This window comes from Pristis pectinata, chromosome 1 (genome assembly GCF_009764475.1).
Source record: "Pristis pectinata isolate sPriPec2 chromosome 1, sPriPec2.1.pri, whole genome shotgun sequence".
Taxonomy (NCBI): domain Eukaryota; kingdom Metazoa; phylum Chordata; class Chondrichthyes; order Rhinopristiformes; family Pristidae; genus Pristis; species Pristis pectinata.
The window spans coordinates 63,879,427-63,897,814 of NC_067405.1; the positions used below are offsets into that span (position 1 = coordinate 63,879,427).

Here is an 18,388-nt window from a genome sequence, read left to right on the forward strand (position 1 = left end):
TTCCTCTGCATCTAAGCCCATCACACTGAAGCCTGTAACTTCAGTCAACCACATATCCATGATTGCAACAATCTCATGCTCAACTTCTCTGTCTTACCTGTGAAGCTCCTTGCATTAAAGTAAATGCAGTTAAACCTACAGCCCTCTCATGTTTCCCTTTCTCTCTCTGCCTCCTCTTCCCACCGGACTGGCCTCTTCTATTTCCTACATAGCCTCCCCATCTGTTACACTTTCTTTCTGACTCCTACTCTCTTGTCTGACTAGTTTAAACCTTCCCAAGCAGCACCCATCCAGGCATTTGGAGATAATTCCATCATGTTCCTGTCATGCCTTTTAGATGGTAGCCAAGGTGTTTATGCAACAGTTCCAGTCAGGTTTGTGGTTACTGACCACTCCCAAGTTGCTAAAGCCATTAAAAAGTTAGCCTCATTTGAAATAATAACCTCAAACATTATGATGAGATTTATGTTACTGGATAGAATTGTCCAATGACATGCACTGAGGAAGCTGTGTCAACCTGTGTCAAGCCGTGAGCCAAGATGAAAGCAGACATCTCATCCTCTGACTCACAGCTCTAAGCTTTCAGGCAGACTCCCCAATGCACCAAGCATCTGGATTGTTGCTCCATCAGGCTTCTTCTGAAATTTGGCCCTGAGGACTCTACATCTCACTCTTCTCAGCAAATCTGGGATGGAATATAATTTTCCTGAAGTTGGTGCATATGGCATTCATTCAACTCAGAATGTCTGTGAACATCAGGGTGACTCAGTGCAAGGATCCTTATTCTGACAGAGGCTCTGTGTCTGGGAAGGTTGCCATTGATGCATTGCAAACTGCCTTGCTCTCTTTTTTTCTTCAGGGGGTTTGTGAGGGAGAAAGGGTAGAAGGGGGTGGGATTACTGTCAGTCCGTCTCATGGTGAAGAAGATTGTAGGGAATGGAGTGGGCTGGGGATTGACAGTGAGGAGCACATGGATGAAGGGGGTTGTGGACATGATCAGACTGGTGTAAGCTGAGATGTTATTGGGATGGGAGTTAGGACATGTTTGGGGACTGGTATGGCAAAGAGATGATTGTAGAGAGGCTGAGAAGATGATGGGATGTGGGTCAAGAAGATATTCAGAGGTCATGCTGTGAAGCAGGATGTAAGCCGAAGATAGAATGATGGAGATGGGGGACAAGATAGTTGGGAGGAACATTAACACCTCCAGGAACATTGGACCTCATCAGAATTTGTGTGGTGTCAATAATTCTGCATTTGGTGAATTCAAGGCCCTCAGAGCTACTCAAGTCAAGGCAATCAAGAAATGAGCCCAAGAGCTGATGCATGATCCAGCCTTGTCGACTGGTGCTGCTGTTGGGGCAGCAGCTGTTTCGTACTTGTTTTGCCCTGACGCCAAAATACCGTGTCCCCAAAACAATCCAGCGCCCCTTTAATGGAGCAACTCCCTGAAGCCAGCAATTCCTTCCTATGAAGATAGGAATTAGAAACAGGTGTGGACCATTCAGCCCCGTGCTTGGTCCACCACTCAGTAAGATCGTGGCTGATTTTCTACCTCATTGTCACTTGCCTGCATTAATCCTACATTCCTGGTGACATCATCAAGTTTCTTAATTTAATCATTTCGTAATTTAATGCCTTTGCTGGAAAGCTAATGGCTTGTGCCAACCATCTATCTGATGTTCAGGCCATCATCACTTTACCCAACAACATATGACTGAAAAAAGGCCAGAAATTTGTTCCAGCTGGTGAAACTAAGAGGATGGTCGGTGGATCAAGCATCTATTACACATAGCGCCGGAGCTTAAACTCAATTGACAGCAATGGTGTTAAACATCAAACACTGGTTACAATGTGTGGCTGATCTGAGGTTTCACAGAGGCAGCCACTGGGATATTTGGTCAGAATTCACTGTTTGACTGAGAAGAGACGATTGCTTTTTTAGGTGCAACTGTGTTCTGAAATGAATTGAGCTTCTGGGCTTCAAGGGTCAATTCAAACCATTAATAAACCTTGTAAGACATTTGGAAGTGTGTAATAATTGTATTTTTATTAAGTAAAGACATGGGACAACAGCTTACAGTCAGATAGCTAAAAGTCAACAGAGGAAGCAACAACCGAGTGTGATGTGTTCCTAGTTCTTCTGAGTCTGTTCCATGATTTTGGATTCCATGACCCATGACCCTGTTCCATGACCATGGACCCAATGGATGTCACTTGAATTATGACAGGAAGATGTCAGTAATGTTTACATGTCCCTCACATGGCGGTACCTTGTCCAATTTCAAAATTGGCATAGTTTCACCAAGGAATGTTCTCCAACATGCAGCTAGTGCCTTGCATACATAGCTCAACCCAATTTTGTAATTCTGTTTCCCAATCATATTAGGGGGAATTTGGAATTGAACATACCTCAATTCAATTTATTTGCACATTGATAAAGTATATTGTAATTTCCTGTTGAATGCTATTGCATAAAGTACTAATGATTAAACACTAAATTATTTGTAATTAAACATGAGATATTCTGCTTAAAATTATACTTCTAAGAATTTTCTTCATTTTGAACAATTTTCCTTGCCTTGATATCTTTATCCTTTGGTTTTACCATGAAATCTGAAATTTAATTAGAAAAGATTATTCATTGGAAGTCTCAATCACAGACACAACACTTCTGACCACCAAGGACATCTTCAAGAGGCGGTGCCTCAAGAAGGCGGTATCCATCACAAAGGACCTTCACCTTCTGGGACATGCTCTCTTCTCGTTACTACCATCGGGGTGGAGGTACAGGACCCTGAAGACCCACACTCAATGATTCAGATACAGCTTCTTCCTCTCTGCCATCAGATTTCTGGACGGTCCATGAACCCATAAATACTACCTCGTTATTCCTACTTTTTGCCCTATTTATTTTTGTAAATTATAGTAATTTTATATCTTTTCACTGTACTGCTGCCTCAAAACAACAAATTTCACAACTTATAAGTGAGTGATAATCAATATGATTCGCCTCCCATAGCTGCAGCTGAATGTTAGCTGATCACCTTTCGAAAATATTTTTGGTAAACATTTTTCCTTAAGTCACAATAAGTAAAGGTATCTTTCACTTGGATACAGGTGTAGAAATTGGCTGCTTTTGCAAATGATGTGTGTTTATAATGCAATATTAATGGTGTCATAATGAGTTGAATCATTTGCGGTAATCAAGCACAAATATTCAGAACTTTTTAAATTCCATTCATGGGCAGCTGGATGATTGAAGGACATTTAAAGGAAATTAGGAGAATTGGTTTCATATCCATACATACATATATATATATCGTAAACTTATATATCCATATATAAGTTTACGAGATCTCAACAGGTAAATGGCATTAGTGAATGAAAACCAAAAAATTTTACCAGGAGCTGGAAATTTGAAATAAAAGCAGAAAATGTTGGAAACACTCAGCAGGCCAGGCCATGTCCGTGGAAAAAGAAACTGCATTAATGATTCAGGCCAAAGAAACTTCATCAGAACTGGAATTAGGACTTATGTTCATCTGGAGGATAAATAACAGGAAGGATCAGCTGGGCTATTTTGTGCAATAAAGTGATCACATAAATGAAACATAATGAGGAGAATTTCCTCTTCAGAAGCTGACAAGTAACTGAGTTGATACTTACCAAACCTGCATTTTACTCTCTCCATTTTCCTCTGCAGTTGTAGCTTAAGTTCTTCTACGTCGATTGAACCTGTTTCGATTCCTTCGTCTTGGATTTTTCCTCCTTCTCTGCTGATGTCTCCACCATCTCCACCACCTCCACCTCCTCCTGTTGCCTCTTCTCCGACCATGTCTCCTCCTGCAGTACCTATTTCTTCTCCAGCCATACTTCAAGAATAAAGTGTTTCATTTATACAGTTACTCAAGAGAAAAGAAAGCCTTTTTTATCTAGACTTTTATCAAAGCGCCATAGAAACTGCTAATTAACCACACCTTACGTACAATCAGACCTGTCTTTTTTGAGCACCTGTGCATCACCCTGCATGGATGTGCCAGGATCGCCATGGGTTAGCAGTAAATCAAGCTGATGGAATTTTCCATGGTGAGGCTCTGTGACTGGATGCAGAATGTGGATTAATGTTTTTGAGGCATTTTGACACTGCCTGGGCCTTGCACACAATGAGGAGCTTATCAGGAAAACTAAAAGTGCTTTGTTCCCAATAATGTGTGTCCTGGTTTTCATGAGAACCTTGGTGCAGAATATTCTACAATGGCGGGATAGTTATTCCTCTGCCCTGAACTTAAGTGCCATTTGCACTTGGGCCATGATCTTCCTCCAACGTGGCTTCTAACACAGTTTTCTGCTGGAGACCTGGCCATCACCTCACTGGTGCAGCTGAGTATATATTAGGGGCAGCTTCACTCATAGAATAGCTTTGACAGCTGGTGTGGCCCCTCCATCCCCAGGCTCACCAACTGTTAAAGCTGTCACCGAGACTGGATGGATGTGAATGTGTTTGACAGTCTCTAACATCAGAAAGCAACCAGAATCCTTTAGTAAATAAATGTAAAATAAAAAAATTTTTTTTAAGTATTTTAATGTCAATTGAAAAGCTCAAATATATTAAGAGCAAGTAAAAGTACTTAATCTAACTTAAATGAACTAAAAGCTATTGCTTACCATTTCCACAGCAGCCACTTCATCTCTGTCATTGCAATGAAACCACTATACTTGCACTAGTTTTATCCCAATGCATAAGATTAAAAAATGAAAATGACACAGCATCTGCTCAGGTCAGCTGAAAATTTCCTGAATTTTCTTGATTTTATCTCAGACATACCGCATTTGCAGATTTTGCTGTTTTACCTGGCACAGGTTCGGTTGATAGATTTCCCAGTTTGAGAGCTGGGAAGGCTGCAGAATTTGATGCTGCACTGTTGGACTCCATGAGGAAGACACCTCAGCTCCTTAGGCCCACACCAGCACTGGACACCTGGACTGCTGAGAAATGGGAGTCAGTCCTGGTGCAAGTGCTGGTGTTGGGGCAGAAGATTTGCCTCATTTAAGCCACATGACCATATTCTGGGCACTGTCACTGATCATGGGACTTAGGTATACCTGTATTATATTGTCCTTGCAAAATCCAGTGCAATTTTTGAAGAGTTAAATGTGCTCCTACTGTGCAGTTAACATTAGAGTGATGGAGTTCTACGGCACACAACAAGGCCCTTTGGCTCATACATGTCCATGCCAACCAAGATGTATATTCAAGCTAATCCCATTTCCCAGCACTTGGCGCAGATCTTGTCATCCATATACCTGTCCACACACTTCTTAAATGTATCTAATGTAACTGCCTTAACCACTTCCTCTGGCAGCTGGCTCCATATATCTACCAGCCGCTGTATAAAAAAGTTGCCGCTCAGATTCTTATTAAACATTTCAACTCTAACCTTAAAACTAGTCCTCTAATTTTCTATTCCCCAACCCTGGAAAGGAGACCACTCACCCTATCTGGGCCTCTCATGATTTTATATACCCTCATTCTCTTACGCTCCAAGGAGTAAAGGCCCAGCCTGTAACCCAGTCCCTCAAGTCCTTGTAAATCTTTTTTACACTCTTTCCAGTTTAATCACATCCTTCCTATAGCAGGGTCACCAAAATTGAACACAATGCTCCAAGTGTGGCCTCACCAATGTCTTGTCCAATTGCAACATAACCTCCAAACTTCCATATTCACTGCTCTGATTGATGAAGGCAGGTGGCAAAAGACTTCTTCACTGCCCTGTCTACCTATTACTCTGCTTTTAGTGAATGATGCACCAGTACTCCATGGTCCCTCTGTTCTACAACAGTACACAGGGTCCATCCGTTCAATGTAAAAGTCCTACCTTGATTTCTCCTTCCAAAAATATAACACTTTGCACTTTTCTGAATTAAATTCCATTTGCCATTGCTCAGCCCACCTACCCAGCCGATCAAGATCCCACTGCAATTCTTCATACTCCTCTTCACTCTTTGTGACAGAACCTATTTTAGTGTCATCTGCAAACTTACGAACTATTGCTACTATATTCTCATCCAAATCATTAATATAGATGACAAATAACAATGGACCTAGCACTAACCCCTGAGGCACACCATTAGTCACAGACCTCCAGTCTGAGAAACATCCTTCCAGCGTCACCTTCTGTTTCCTACCATCCAGTCAATTATGTATCCAGCTTGTGAGCTCTGCTTGGATGCCATGCGATCCAACCTTCCAGGGCTGCCTACCATGTGGAACCTTATCAAAAGTGTTACTGAAATTCATATATATTACATCTACCACCCTCCCCTCATCAACCTTCCTTGTCACTTGATCAAAAAACTCAATCAAATTCATAAGACAAGATCTCCCATGCACAAATCCATGCTGGCTACCCCTAATCAACCCCTGCCTTTCCAAATGGAAACATATTTTATCCCTCAGAATGCATTCCAGAAACTTACCCACCACAGATGTTAGGCTAACGGGTCTATAATTACCAGGTCTACTCTTAGAGCCTTTCTTATCTAAAGGCACAACATTTGCACTACAGTCTTCTAGCACCTTGCCAGAGGATAGCGATGTTGTAAATATCTCTGCGAATGCTCCCGCAATTTATTCTCTAGCTTCCCATAATGTTCTGGATATACCTTGTCCTGATCTGGAGATTTGTCTGCCTTCATACATCTTAACACATCAAACACCACTTCTTCTGTAATAGGGACATTCTATGATTCAATTATGCTTCGAAGATATGAACATTTGCAATGAGAAGCAAAGAGTTTCAGTGGAGTTCATCTCCAAACTCTGAGACCTGGGACTCAACACCTCCCTTTGCAACTGGATCCTTGACATCCTGACCAACAGACCATCATCAGTAAGGATTGGCAGCAACCCCTCTGCCACGATTATCTTCAACACTGGTGCCCTACAAGGCTGTGTACTCAGCCCCCTACTCTACTTCCTATACACTCATGACTGCATGGCCAGATTCTGCCCTAAATTCATCTACAAGTTTGCAGATAATACCGCCGTAGTGGGCCTCAAGTAACAATGAGTTGGAGTAAAGGAAGGAGATAGAGAGCCTAGTGACGTGGTGTCTTGACAACACCCTTTCCCTCAATGTCAGCAAAAGAAAGGACCTGGTTATTGACCTCAGGAAGGGGGGCGGTGCACATGCTCCTGTCTATGTCAATGGTGCTGAGGTTGAGAGGGTTGAGAGCTTCAAGTTCCGATGAGTGAACATCACCAATAGTCTGTCCTAGTCCGACAACATAGATGCCATGGGCAAGAAATCTCACCAGCGCCTCTTCTTCATCAGGAGGCCAAAGAAATTTAGCATGTCCCTTTTGACCTTCACCAATTTTTATTGATGCAACATAGAAAGCATCCTATCTGGATCATCACAGGTAGGTATGGCAACTGCTCTGCACATGACCACAAGAAACTGCAGAGAGTGGTGGACACAGCTCAGCACATCACAGAAACCAGCCTCCCCTCCATGGACTCTATCTACGCTTCTCTCTGCCTTGGTAAAGCAGCCAACATAATCATAGACCACACTCACCCCGGACATTTTCTCTTCTCCCCCCTCCCATTGGGCAGAAGATACAAAAGCATGAAAGCACGTACCACCAGGCTCAAGGACAGCTTCTATCCCACTTTATAAGACTATTGAATGGTTCCCTAGTATGATAAGACGGACTCATGACCTCACAACCTACCTCATTATGACCTTGCACATTATTGCCCACTAGCACTGCTTTTTGTCTTTATCTGTAACACTTTATTCTGCATTCATTAATTATTTTACCTTGTACTACCTCAATGTACTGTTGTAATGAAGTGATCTGTTGGAACGGTATTCAGGACAAGTTTTTCACTGTACCTCGGTTCATGTGACAATATAAAACCAATAAACCAACTTAGTTAACTGAGAATTGTGGCAAAGGATCACAGCATTTAGACACAGTAGGATTTGAGAAGAAAGTTTTTTTTTACAAAGAGAGTCGTTGATATCTGGAACTCACTGTCAGCAAAGATTGTGGAATCAGATACAATCACTTTGTTTAAAAGACATTTAAGAAAGGCACTTAAATAGGCAGCATTGAAGGCATAGCCCTAATGCAGGCAAATGGGATTGGTTTTGGTGGGTAAAAGGTCAGAATGGACTTGGTGAGACAAGGGCCCAGTTCTCTGCTGTACAACACTCTGTTTCTTTATTATGTTGCCTATCTGAGTCATTTAGGCAGGCACATGAACAGGCTGGGAATGGAGGGATATAGACCATGTTCAGGCGGATGGGACTAGTTTGGCTTGTCATCATGGTCAGCACAGACATCGGGGGTTAAAGGCCCTGTTCCTGTTCTGTTTTCTATATTCTATGACTTGAGAAAACAGAGTGCAAATGAGTTCCTCTATCTTTTACATTGAAAGTTAACAACATACAATATTTATACTGTAGATTCAGCAAAGATTATCAGGACATTGCAGGCATTCAATTCTTTAGTAATAAATTCAACAAAAATCCACAGGCTACCTTTCTCCTGCATCTCTCTGATGATTCACTGCTTTCAGATGATGACGATGATGATGACGATGCTCGTTTTCTTGTCGTTGTTGTTGTTGTTGTTGTCGTTTTAGTTGGCGTTGTGGTTGTGGTGGTTACTGTGGTGGTCGGTGTGGTAGTTGATGTGGTCGGTGTGGTTACTGTGGTGGTTGGTCTGGTAGTTGATGTGGTCGGTGTGGTTACTGTGGTGGTCGGTGTGGTAATTGTTGTGGTCGGTGTGGTTACTGTGGTCGGTCTGGTAGTTGATGTGGTCGGTGTGGTTACTGTGGTAGTCGGTGTGGTAGTTGATGTGGTTGGTGTGGTTACTGTGGTGGTCGGTGTGGTAGTTGATGTGGTCGATGTGGTTACTGTGGTGGTCAGTGTGGTAGTTGATGTGGTCGGTGTGGTTACTGTGGTAGTCGGTGTGGTAGTTGATGTGGTCGGTGTGGTTACTGTGGTGGTCAGTGTGGTAGTTGATGTGGTCGGTGTGGTTACTGTGGTGGTCGGTGTGGTAGATGATGTGGTCGGTGTGGTTACTGTGGTAGTCAGTGTGGTAGCTGATGTGGTCGGTGTGGTTACTGTGGTGGTCGGCGTGGTAGCTGATGTGTCCGGTGTGGTAGTTGATGTGCCCGGTGTGGTAGCTGATGTGTCTAGTGTGGTTACTGATGTGTCCGGTGTGGTAGCTGATGTGTCTAGTGTGGTGGCTGGTGAGTTAGATGTGGTCATTGCTGGTGTTGTAACATTTGTATTTCTGCACTGAATAATAACCCTTAGAACTTGGTCACCTTCAAGTTGGACTTGGCTTGTACAAGTAGCAGTTTCCTGTAAACAGAGAGAATATACTTCCACAAAAATTCCAAAGCCACTGATTTTATAATCATGAGTGTCCATCATCTGTAGAACATTGCAGAAATGGTCACAGGCATCATTTTTAAGGGGTTTATTTATATACAGTAGGACATTGCATTATGGTCAGGGTGAATATTGCGTGTCACACTCTATGTGGAGACAGTTGTATCCATTCATGTGTTGCAAACTTTTCTAAAAAGACCAAACTGAATCACCTCTTTGTGAGCTCACTGACTTCCTTGGTCAAAGGAATTAAGAATCAATAGTGGCTCTGCAGTCACATATTGACTAACCATGAACCAGACTGGGTTTTTATGATAATTCAGTAATTTTATGGTTATATTATTGTGTTAGTTTTTAAATTCCAGATTTATTTCAGTAGTTGAATTGAAGGGAAAAGTGTGGGGTCAGCCAAATTGTTGAGGGTGATGGTCAGACTGTGGAGACTGTGTCAGAACCAGGAGGCCTCTGGCCAGAGTGACGTCAGGGTTGATTGGGGTCTGTGGCAGATCCCTCTGGGAATTGTGATGAGGGTGTGCCATGAAGAAGAGACACCTTGAGAAACATCATATATTTACCTAAGAGTGATGGATGCGACAGAGCGTCTTCAAACCGGCATCAAGTGTATTTACTTATTCAAGCTGAAAGGGGCTGCGGATGAATTACTGATCCAGGGTGCGTGCAGCTGATGAGCTGATGACAGGGTTGGTACCATTGTTATCTCCACACCCACCGCAAGCCCTTAGCAATGGTCACCAATATATCAAAAATCAAAATGATCAAAAATATGTATTTGTCACATCCTCTAATTTTGAAGGTGGTAGTGTGTTTCTGCTTTTCAATGATTGAACTGATATTGAAAAGCAGCTGAACTAACCATGAACTACTCTTTGAATTCTTAAATCTATCTTGTGATGTAATTTGAGGTCAATCAGATTTCAAGACTGCAGGTAACTAAAATAAACTCTTGCTTAACCCTGGTATAATTTTATTCCCACATTCCTTAATACTGAAAAGAATGCCATGAAGTTGACAAACCAGTTGTTGTGGGGAAAGGCTGGGTGGTTTATTGTCTGGTCTCAACAAGCTGTACAAGGGCTGGTCTCGTGAGCTGCCAGAAGAACCAACGAGATCAGTGTCACATGGCGATGCATCAGAGGGAGAGACTGATATACACCATCAGGAAAGTGAAAATCAAAAAAACTGCAGATAATGGAATTCTAATGAAGACAGCAAAAACGCTGAGAGAATATGTACCACTGAGTTTTCAGATCGGAGGATTCAAGAATATTATCACAAATCAGTGCTTAGCACTGGCCCCACAATAGGAGAGAATAGAAACTAAACACCGCAGGCAACAAGGTAACCTGAGGCAGGGAGAGTAAAACTGGGAGCAAATGGTTGGGACCAGCTGGTTCGATGAGAGAACAAGGACTGTGGATGAGAACTGGGGTTACATAGGCTGCAGGTGATGAGTCTGGAACGAGCAGCGGGTGAATCCCATTAGCTGGGTGGAGACTGGGAGATGCCTGCATGTGCGGGCTGGGAGGTGTCTGTGGGAGTTGGCCTGACAGGATTCCACCCCTCCCCCCACTGCCTGCAGCCCAGGAGGATCTGGATGGGTCCAGTGGAACTCATCGATGAGCAATGGATCCAAGATATAGCTGGATGGCATTCAAGACCTCTCCTCTGGGCCGAACATTTTCTAGTTGACCAGGTACTGCACACCCCGTCCACGATGACATGAATCCAGCAACTGGCGCACTGTGTACACTGGATCACCTTCCACCATCCCACGTTTCAGACGTGCAGGCTCAGGTGGGTTGAGTGGCCCATGGACAATGGTCTTGAGGCAGGACATGTGGAAGGTCGGTGTGATCCTCAGGGACTGTGGCAGCCAGAGACGGTAAGTGACTGGGTTGATGCGACGGGTGACCTCAAAGGGACCAAAGAACTGGGGCGAGAGCTTGCTGGAGTCAATGCGCAAGGCCAAGTCTTGGGTGGACAGCCAGACACGGTCCCCAGGCCAGAGTAGTCTGGCTGGGCACCGACGGTGGTTGGCATGGCGGCAGTAGGCACGGTTGGCGTGTGGGATGGCCCTCCGTGCCCTCCTCCAAGCAGTCCGGCAGCGGCGAACCAGGGCCCTGGTGGACGGAAGCTCCACCGTGGGCTCCTTCGCGGGGAACAACGAGGTTTGGTAGCCATGAAGTAATTCAAAGGGTGACAAACCCGTGGCAGGGGATGTGCATAGATTGTGGGACAGCTCAGCCCAGAGAAGATACTTCTTCCATGAGGAAGGATTAGAGGCAGCAAAGCATCGCAGAAACTTCTCTGCTTGCCGATTGGCTCTTTCTGACTGACTACTGGTCTGCAGATAACGGCCAAAGGACCAACTCACTGAGGTGCGGAGGAGGGAGCAGAAGGCTCACCAGAAGCGGGAGACGAATTGTGGGCCTCGGTATGACACTATGTCCCAAGGGAAGCCGTGGCAGCGAACTATACGTTGCAGAACCAGGTCCACTGTCTCAGTTGCTGATGGAAGCTTGGGGAGGGCAATAAAGTGGGCCACCTTGGAGAACCTGTCCACCACTGTCATGATCACCCTGGTCCCATAGGAAGGTGGCAAACCCATAATGAAACCCATGGCAATGTGGGACCACACGTAACTAAAAGAAACTCTTGCTTAACCCTGGTATAATTTTATTCCCACATTCCTTACTACTGAAAAGAATGCCATGAAGTTGACAAACCAGTTGTTGTGGGGCAAGGGTGGGTGGTTTATTGTCTGGTCTCAACAAGCCGTACAAGGGCTGGTCTCGTGAGCTGTCAGAAGAACCAACGAGACCACTGTCGCATTGGGATGCATCAGAGGGAGAGACCGGCATACACCAACAGGAAGTTGAAAATCAAAAACTGAAGATAATGGAAATCTAATGAAGACAGAAAACACTGGGAGAAAATGTACCACTGAGTTTTCAGATTCAAGAATATTATTACGAATCAGTGCTGAACAGGGTGCTAGTGTGTTCATCCAATCTCTCCATCCACTAATTTCCAAGTGAATGTGACTATTGTACCACCCAGTCTTTGGACAGATGACAACAGAGAAGCGAATGGCAAACTTTGTAATACTCACAGCATCCAAGATGGGTTTCAGATTACATTGTGTTGGGTCAAGACCAGAATTCTTAAGACAATCGGTTTCCTGGACATCAATACTAATATTCACCCAGGTAATACCTTCTCCAATAAAAATGTTCTAAACAAAAGAACAGTGTTATAGTCAATGAATAGCATTTAAAATAATGTACACAATGTTTCTCATGGCACCATATCATTTGATTTCCTGTGAATTACTGCACAGCAATGAAGTGAGTTAGTAGATATAAAGATGGTATGCACTGTAAATTGCTGCACTGTGGTCAATAATAGCAGCATTTACAAGATAATACCATTTCGATAGCTTTCCTACTAGTGATGTTAGACTCACAGGTCTATAGTTACCAGACACTTGCTGCCCTTCTTGTAAAGGGTTACCACATTTACCATCCCCTAGTCATCTGGTTCCTCAGTTGTGGCCAGCAAATATTTTAAAATCTCAGTCAGAACCGCAGCCATCTCTTCCCTTGACTCCCCACCTGGCCCTGGGGATGTATGCACCTTTAAGGCCTCTAAGTTATTGAGTAACTCTTCTTTATTTACAGACACTTGCACTAGAACTTCACCTTCCCCTTTGCTGAATCCTCCAAGTACAAAGTCCATTTTCTTTGTCAATACTGATGAAATGCAATCATTTAGGACCTCACCTATATATTGTTGTCCCAGTGGCCCTACCCTTTCCCTGGTTATCCTTTTGCCCTTAATATACTTATAAAACACCTTTGGATTTACATTAATCCAGTCCACCAGTGATATTTTGTGATCCCTTTATGCCTTCTTAATTTCCTTTCTACTCTTGACAAGCCTCTCCTCTCTATACCTGCCATATGCATCCTTTTCTCTCTTTATCCAAACCTCTCTATCCCTCGACATCCAGGGTTCATTATTATTTTATGTTCCTTGGCATTAAAATAAAGAAACCAAGAGCAGATGAGTCATAAAATCTCTTGAATTTTACCCATCATTACATTAAACCATGGCTGATCCTTTATCTAAGTCATATTTCTGCACAATTCCCATCTCCTTTAATTCCCTTGGAATACAAATATCTATCAATCTCAGCATTCATGCAGTATCAAATTTGAACAACCACCTGATGGAAAGTTCTCCTCTTTCCAGCCCTGGTTCAAAGACCGAGAGCCTTGAAATTCATCTCCTTTCAGATGAGATATACAGTTACAGATTTGCATTTTGTTCTGCTTGCAAAGTTCAGCTGCATTCACTTCAGAGCTCCTACTTGGAAATGAATTTATGGGCAGGTAACCTGTCTTCCAAAATTATCTAGCAGCCTCAAATAATTTATTGTCAAAATCCCTCTCATGATATTATAGTTTCGGTGTCATCAGCTCTTATTCGTCTAAACTGCAGAAAGTAATTTTTAATCTTATTCAGTCTCTTCTGATTTATAAGAATGTTGCCAGGACTCAAGGTCCTGAGTTATAGGAAGAGATTGGGAAGGCTAGGTCTTTATTCTTTGGAACATATAAGACTTTGGGATGACCTTATTGAAGTGCATAAAATCATGAGGGGCAAAGGCAGGTTGAGTACATTTGGAGTTGTCCTATACAAAGTCCTAAACAATTGCAGCAAGAAATCCTTACTCAATACTCCCACACAACCTGTAAAAAGGCCAGCATATCATTTGCCTTTCTAATTGCTTGCTCCACCTGCACATTACCTGACATTGTTTTGTATTTGGTATTGGTTTATTATTGTCACTTGTATTGAGGTACAGTGAAAAACTTGTCTTGCATACCATTCGTACAGATCAATTCATTACACAGTACAAATACGTATATTGAGTTAGTACAGGTAAAAAAAATAGCAATGCACGCAAATTTGTCCAGATTTCTCTGAACATTGCAGTTGATTAGTTTCTTGAATTTTAAAAAATATTCAATTTTTCTAAGTTCAGTTCTAAAAAGAATAAACTCACATTAACCCTTCTATGTGGGTGGCACGGTAGTGTAGTGGATAGCGTAATGCTATTACAGCGCCTGCGACCAGGGTTCAATTCCCGCCACTGTCTGTAAGGAGTTTGTATGTTCTCCCTGTGTGTCTGTGTGGGTTTCCTCTGGGTGGTCCGGTTTCATCCCACATTCCAAAGATGTACATGTTAAGAGTTGTGGGCATGCTATGTTGGCGCCGGAAAAGATGCATTTCACTATGTGTTTCGATGTACACATGACTAATAAATAAATATCTTCAAATATCCTAAAATATTACCTTTCTGGAAAATCACTTCACCTACCCACATCTCTTTGCTGTTTCCTCTCCACAGCCTATTTGCTTTACATTGTTTGCCAATTCATACGTATTTACCCTCAGACATTGACACAGATTGTGAACAGATATAGTCTCAGAAGTGAACATTTGGGCAAGCCATCACTGACAGTCAGCCAAACTGAAAATGGCCCATATTTCCCATGTTCTATCTCCTGTAAGCTGAGCAATCTTCCATTCTCCTAATGTGCTATGTCCAGCCTTAATAGCCCTTATTTTTGACTTGAGAGATATAATTTCCCAAAATTCAATCACTGCAAATTCATGAGTAGAAACTTATGCCAATGTCATCTAATATTAGTCAAGAGATAAAAATAAACCAGTGAAATATAATAGTACTTACATCTACAACTTCACACCTTGTGACAGCAAAGAGGTTACTGATGGTGGATTCATCGTTCACCTTTTTAATTGTAGCATTTAATACCAACCCAATCCGTGAAAAGGTGGTATCTCCACATATTTGTGCTGTGAGAAAAAAAAACAGATGTAAAGAACAATGTCTGTATGACTGATGGCTAAATGTCTCTGTCTCAACCTCCCTTCTTTACAATATGTTTCTTAAAATATATCTGTTTAGCCAAGTTTTTTATCAACTGCTCTGCATCAAAATTTAATTACCTCCCTGTGAATTATGTTAGAATGTTTCATAATGTAAAATTATATTTGCTAAGTTTTGTTAGATTAAAACCACACCAATTATCAGAACAACAAACCATACTCCAGTCATTCAACAACATGTTTCAATACTTGCCAGAGCAGTAGAGGATCTGGACTGCAGCAAAAACAAAGATAATGATTTTCATCTTATTTGTATACATTGCTGTAAGGTGCACCGATCCCATTAATCTCTGCTGGCTGGTTCCACATTTATATAGCCTGAACCTTCAAATATATTGCACAAGTTATACCACAATCATGTAAGCAGACAACAGAAATCACTCAGCTCCTTCATCTCCCAGGAACTCTGACCAATTATCAAAATTATTACTGTGCGATACATTTTGCACAGATTATCATGTCAATTTCTTGTTTAGAAATCAATGCATTCCAGGCTGCTAATTACTTTGTATGAATTGCAAAAGACTAAATGTGTGGGACTTTTCATGTTTACAAAATTCAATACACAGGAGCTATGTCATTGCATGCTTCAGTAATGTTCACCCATGTGATATGGGAATCATTGACAAGACCAGCATTTAATCTCCCTTCTCCATTGCCCCAGATAAGGTAGTGATGGGACCATATTGAGCAATTGCTGCCCCTCAGAATAAACTACTTCCAGAGTCCTTTTGCGTCGGGACTTCCAGGAGTTTCACCCAGTGACAGTGAGCAGTATCGGCACTCTGTGTGTGTTGGAACGTCAATTCCCATCCTGGTATTGAGAACAACAATGATCTGAGATCCTGCTTGTCCACAGTACACTGCAATTGCCACAACCACCCCCCCCCCCACCCCAAAGTTTTGCTGAATCCTGTAGCAGCAAGAGCATCAGCAGTTCAAGATAATGACTCAGTGCTATATTCTCAAGGCCATGTAAGGATTATTGCATGTATCCTCTCTCTTCTTCTCATTGCACCTATACCTTAGCTAATGAGCATAATGTTGGTGGCAATTACCTGTCATCATTTTGCAAAGATTGTGCAATGTGCAGTAAATCATCACATCCCGAGAACCTTTCAGCCAAGTTCTAGTGGCTGCCCCAGAGTTGTTCAGGTAGCAGAAGCATTGTCTCAACACACCAGTGTTCTGCTCATGCAGCAGCTTTCATGTCAACTGTGCATGCATGCATTGTTTGTACGTGAAGTTATCAGTGGCATCACTGGCATATTCTATTTAGCACCAGCAGTCACACTTTGATTTGCCACAGCGCCTCTGTGGAGCTGTCAGAGTGATCTTCCTCAGAATAAAAGTATCAGGAATGGTAGCAGGGTGCTGATGTGGGCCTGCACAATTTACTGCCTCTGGTCCTTCACCAGCCGCACATTGTGGAACTGTAGTTCCTTTTGCTATAGAACAGAGGTGACAAGCAGTTCCGGCAACCTGTGACTACTGTCCTTATAAAGACAGGTGTTCTTGTTGACTGCTGGTTTATAACAGACAAATGAAATGTAACTTCCTTACTCTGGATAGAGATTCTCAGTGTCGTCCATTCAGAGGGGATAGCAACTGTGACATGTTGCAATTACTCACGGTGCTGCTTGATCTGAGTGTTTGCAGCATCTTCTGTTTAAATTTCAATTTTCCAGCATCTGCAGGTTTTTTTATTATTACATTTTTTGCTGTTGCACTTACATCATGTTCCATTTTAATTTAAGAAAGAGTAATGTGGCTGGATTTTATGCTTCTTCACTGAAATCGTGTGTGAATGTGTGGAAGTTAGTCCTCAGCTATGTGAAAGTTAATGATTATTTATCAACTGATAACTTGGTAAGCAGAAACTGCTGATATTTTCTGGTTTTCACTTTCAACTAATGTGCAGGAAGAGACTGGAGCCTCTGATTAATTTATTAAATTATTTATAAATTGGTGGAGTGAAACAAAGTCTGTGAATGATTGTTAAATCTTCAGTGAGGAACACCTGGGAAAAACGTATAGGATTGTTGCATCTTCTTTTCAACTTAAATTTGTGTGCACAGGAATGCAGGGAGATAAATGCAAAACAAAAGGCTTCTGAAAACTGCTGCTCTGGGATAAACTTCATCAGATAAACAAAAACTGTGTGCGTGCGTGCGTGCGTGCGTGCGTGTGTGCGTGTGTGCTTGTGTATATGTGTGTATGGGTGGAGAGGGAGGAGGAGGGGTAGGGAATCGGGAGTTGAGGGGAGTGTGGGGAGTAGTAAGGATGAGGAAGCTGGGGGCCAGATACTAGTCACTCAATAATATGACAAGGTATTTCAAGAGTTACAATTCTTCCTGTGAACGTCCAATTATATCTTCAGCCTGATTACACATAGTCACTGAGACATAGAGAACTAGAGTCATAGAGTCATACAGCATGGAAACAGACATTCAGACCAATTTGTCCATGCTGACCAAGATTCCCATCTAAGCTGTGCCACGTACTTGCGTTTGGTCCACATCTCTTGAAACTTTTCATATCCATATACCAGTACAAGTGTCCTTTAAATGTTGCTGATGTACCTGCCTTAACCACTTCCTCTGGCAACTCATTCCATATATGCTCCAAATAGCAACTACAAATGATGATGATAATGGACAGCATCCAACAAGAATCATTTCCACACATGAGCACAGCATCTCCACGTTATACAAACATGAGCAAGTTATGCATCAAGCTCACTAGCCTGCAGCCTGGAATGTGCCAGCCGGCAGCATTCCCCTACGGACATCTCGCAGTGCTGGGAGACCAACAAGTTTCGGGCAGACCAAAGGGCACCTTTCACTGAGTTGATAACCTTCCAGCAGCAGTTGATGTCCATCTCTGTGTGTGTCCCCGGGAACAGCCCATCTATCCGAGAATCCTCTGTTACGCAGCTGCTGGGGATGAAACATGACAAGGGCCCTTGCATC

The 18,388-nt window shown here is 42.6% G+C and overlaps 1 protein-coding gene across 1 annotated transcript; it reads right to left on the reverse strand.

Annotated features, from left to right (window-relative positions):
- Positions 1 to 2,033: 2,033 nt before the first annotated feature.
- On the reverse strand, positions 2,034 to 15,734 carry LOC127568640 (uncharacterized). Its single transcript, XM_052012622.1, has 6 exons — positions 15,610 to 15,734; positions 15,199 to 15,323; positions 12,550 to 12,672; positions 8,556 to 9,386; positions 3,670 to 3,875; positions 2,034 to 3,545 (listed from the first exon to the last, which is right to left on the reverse strand). The coding sequence occupies exons 1-5, from the start codon at positions 15,698 to 15,700 to the stop codon at positions 3,714 to 3,716; spliced, it is 1,332 nt and encodes a 443-aa protein (XP_051868582.1). The 5' UTR covers positions 15,701 to 15,734; the 3' UTR covers positions 2,034 to 3,545; positions 3,670 to 3,713.
- Positions 15,735 to 18,388: the final 2,654 nt, after the last annotated feature.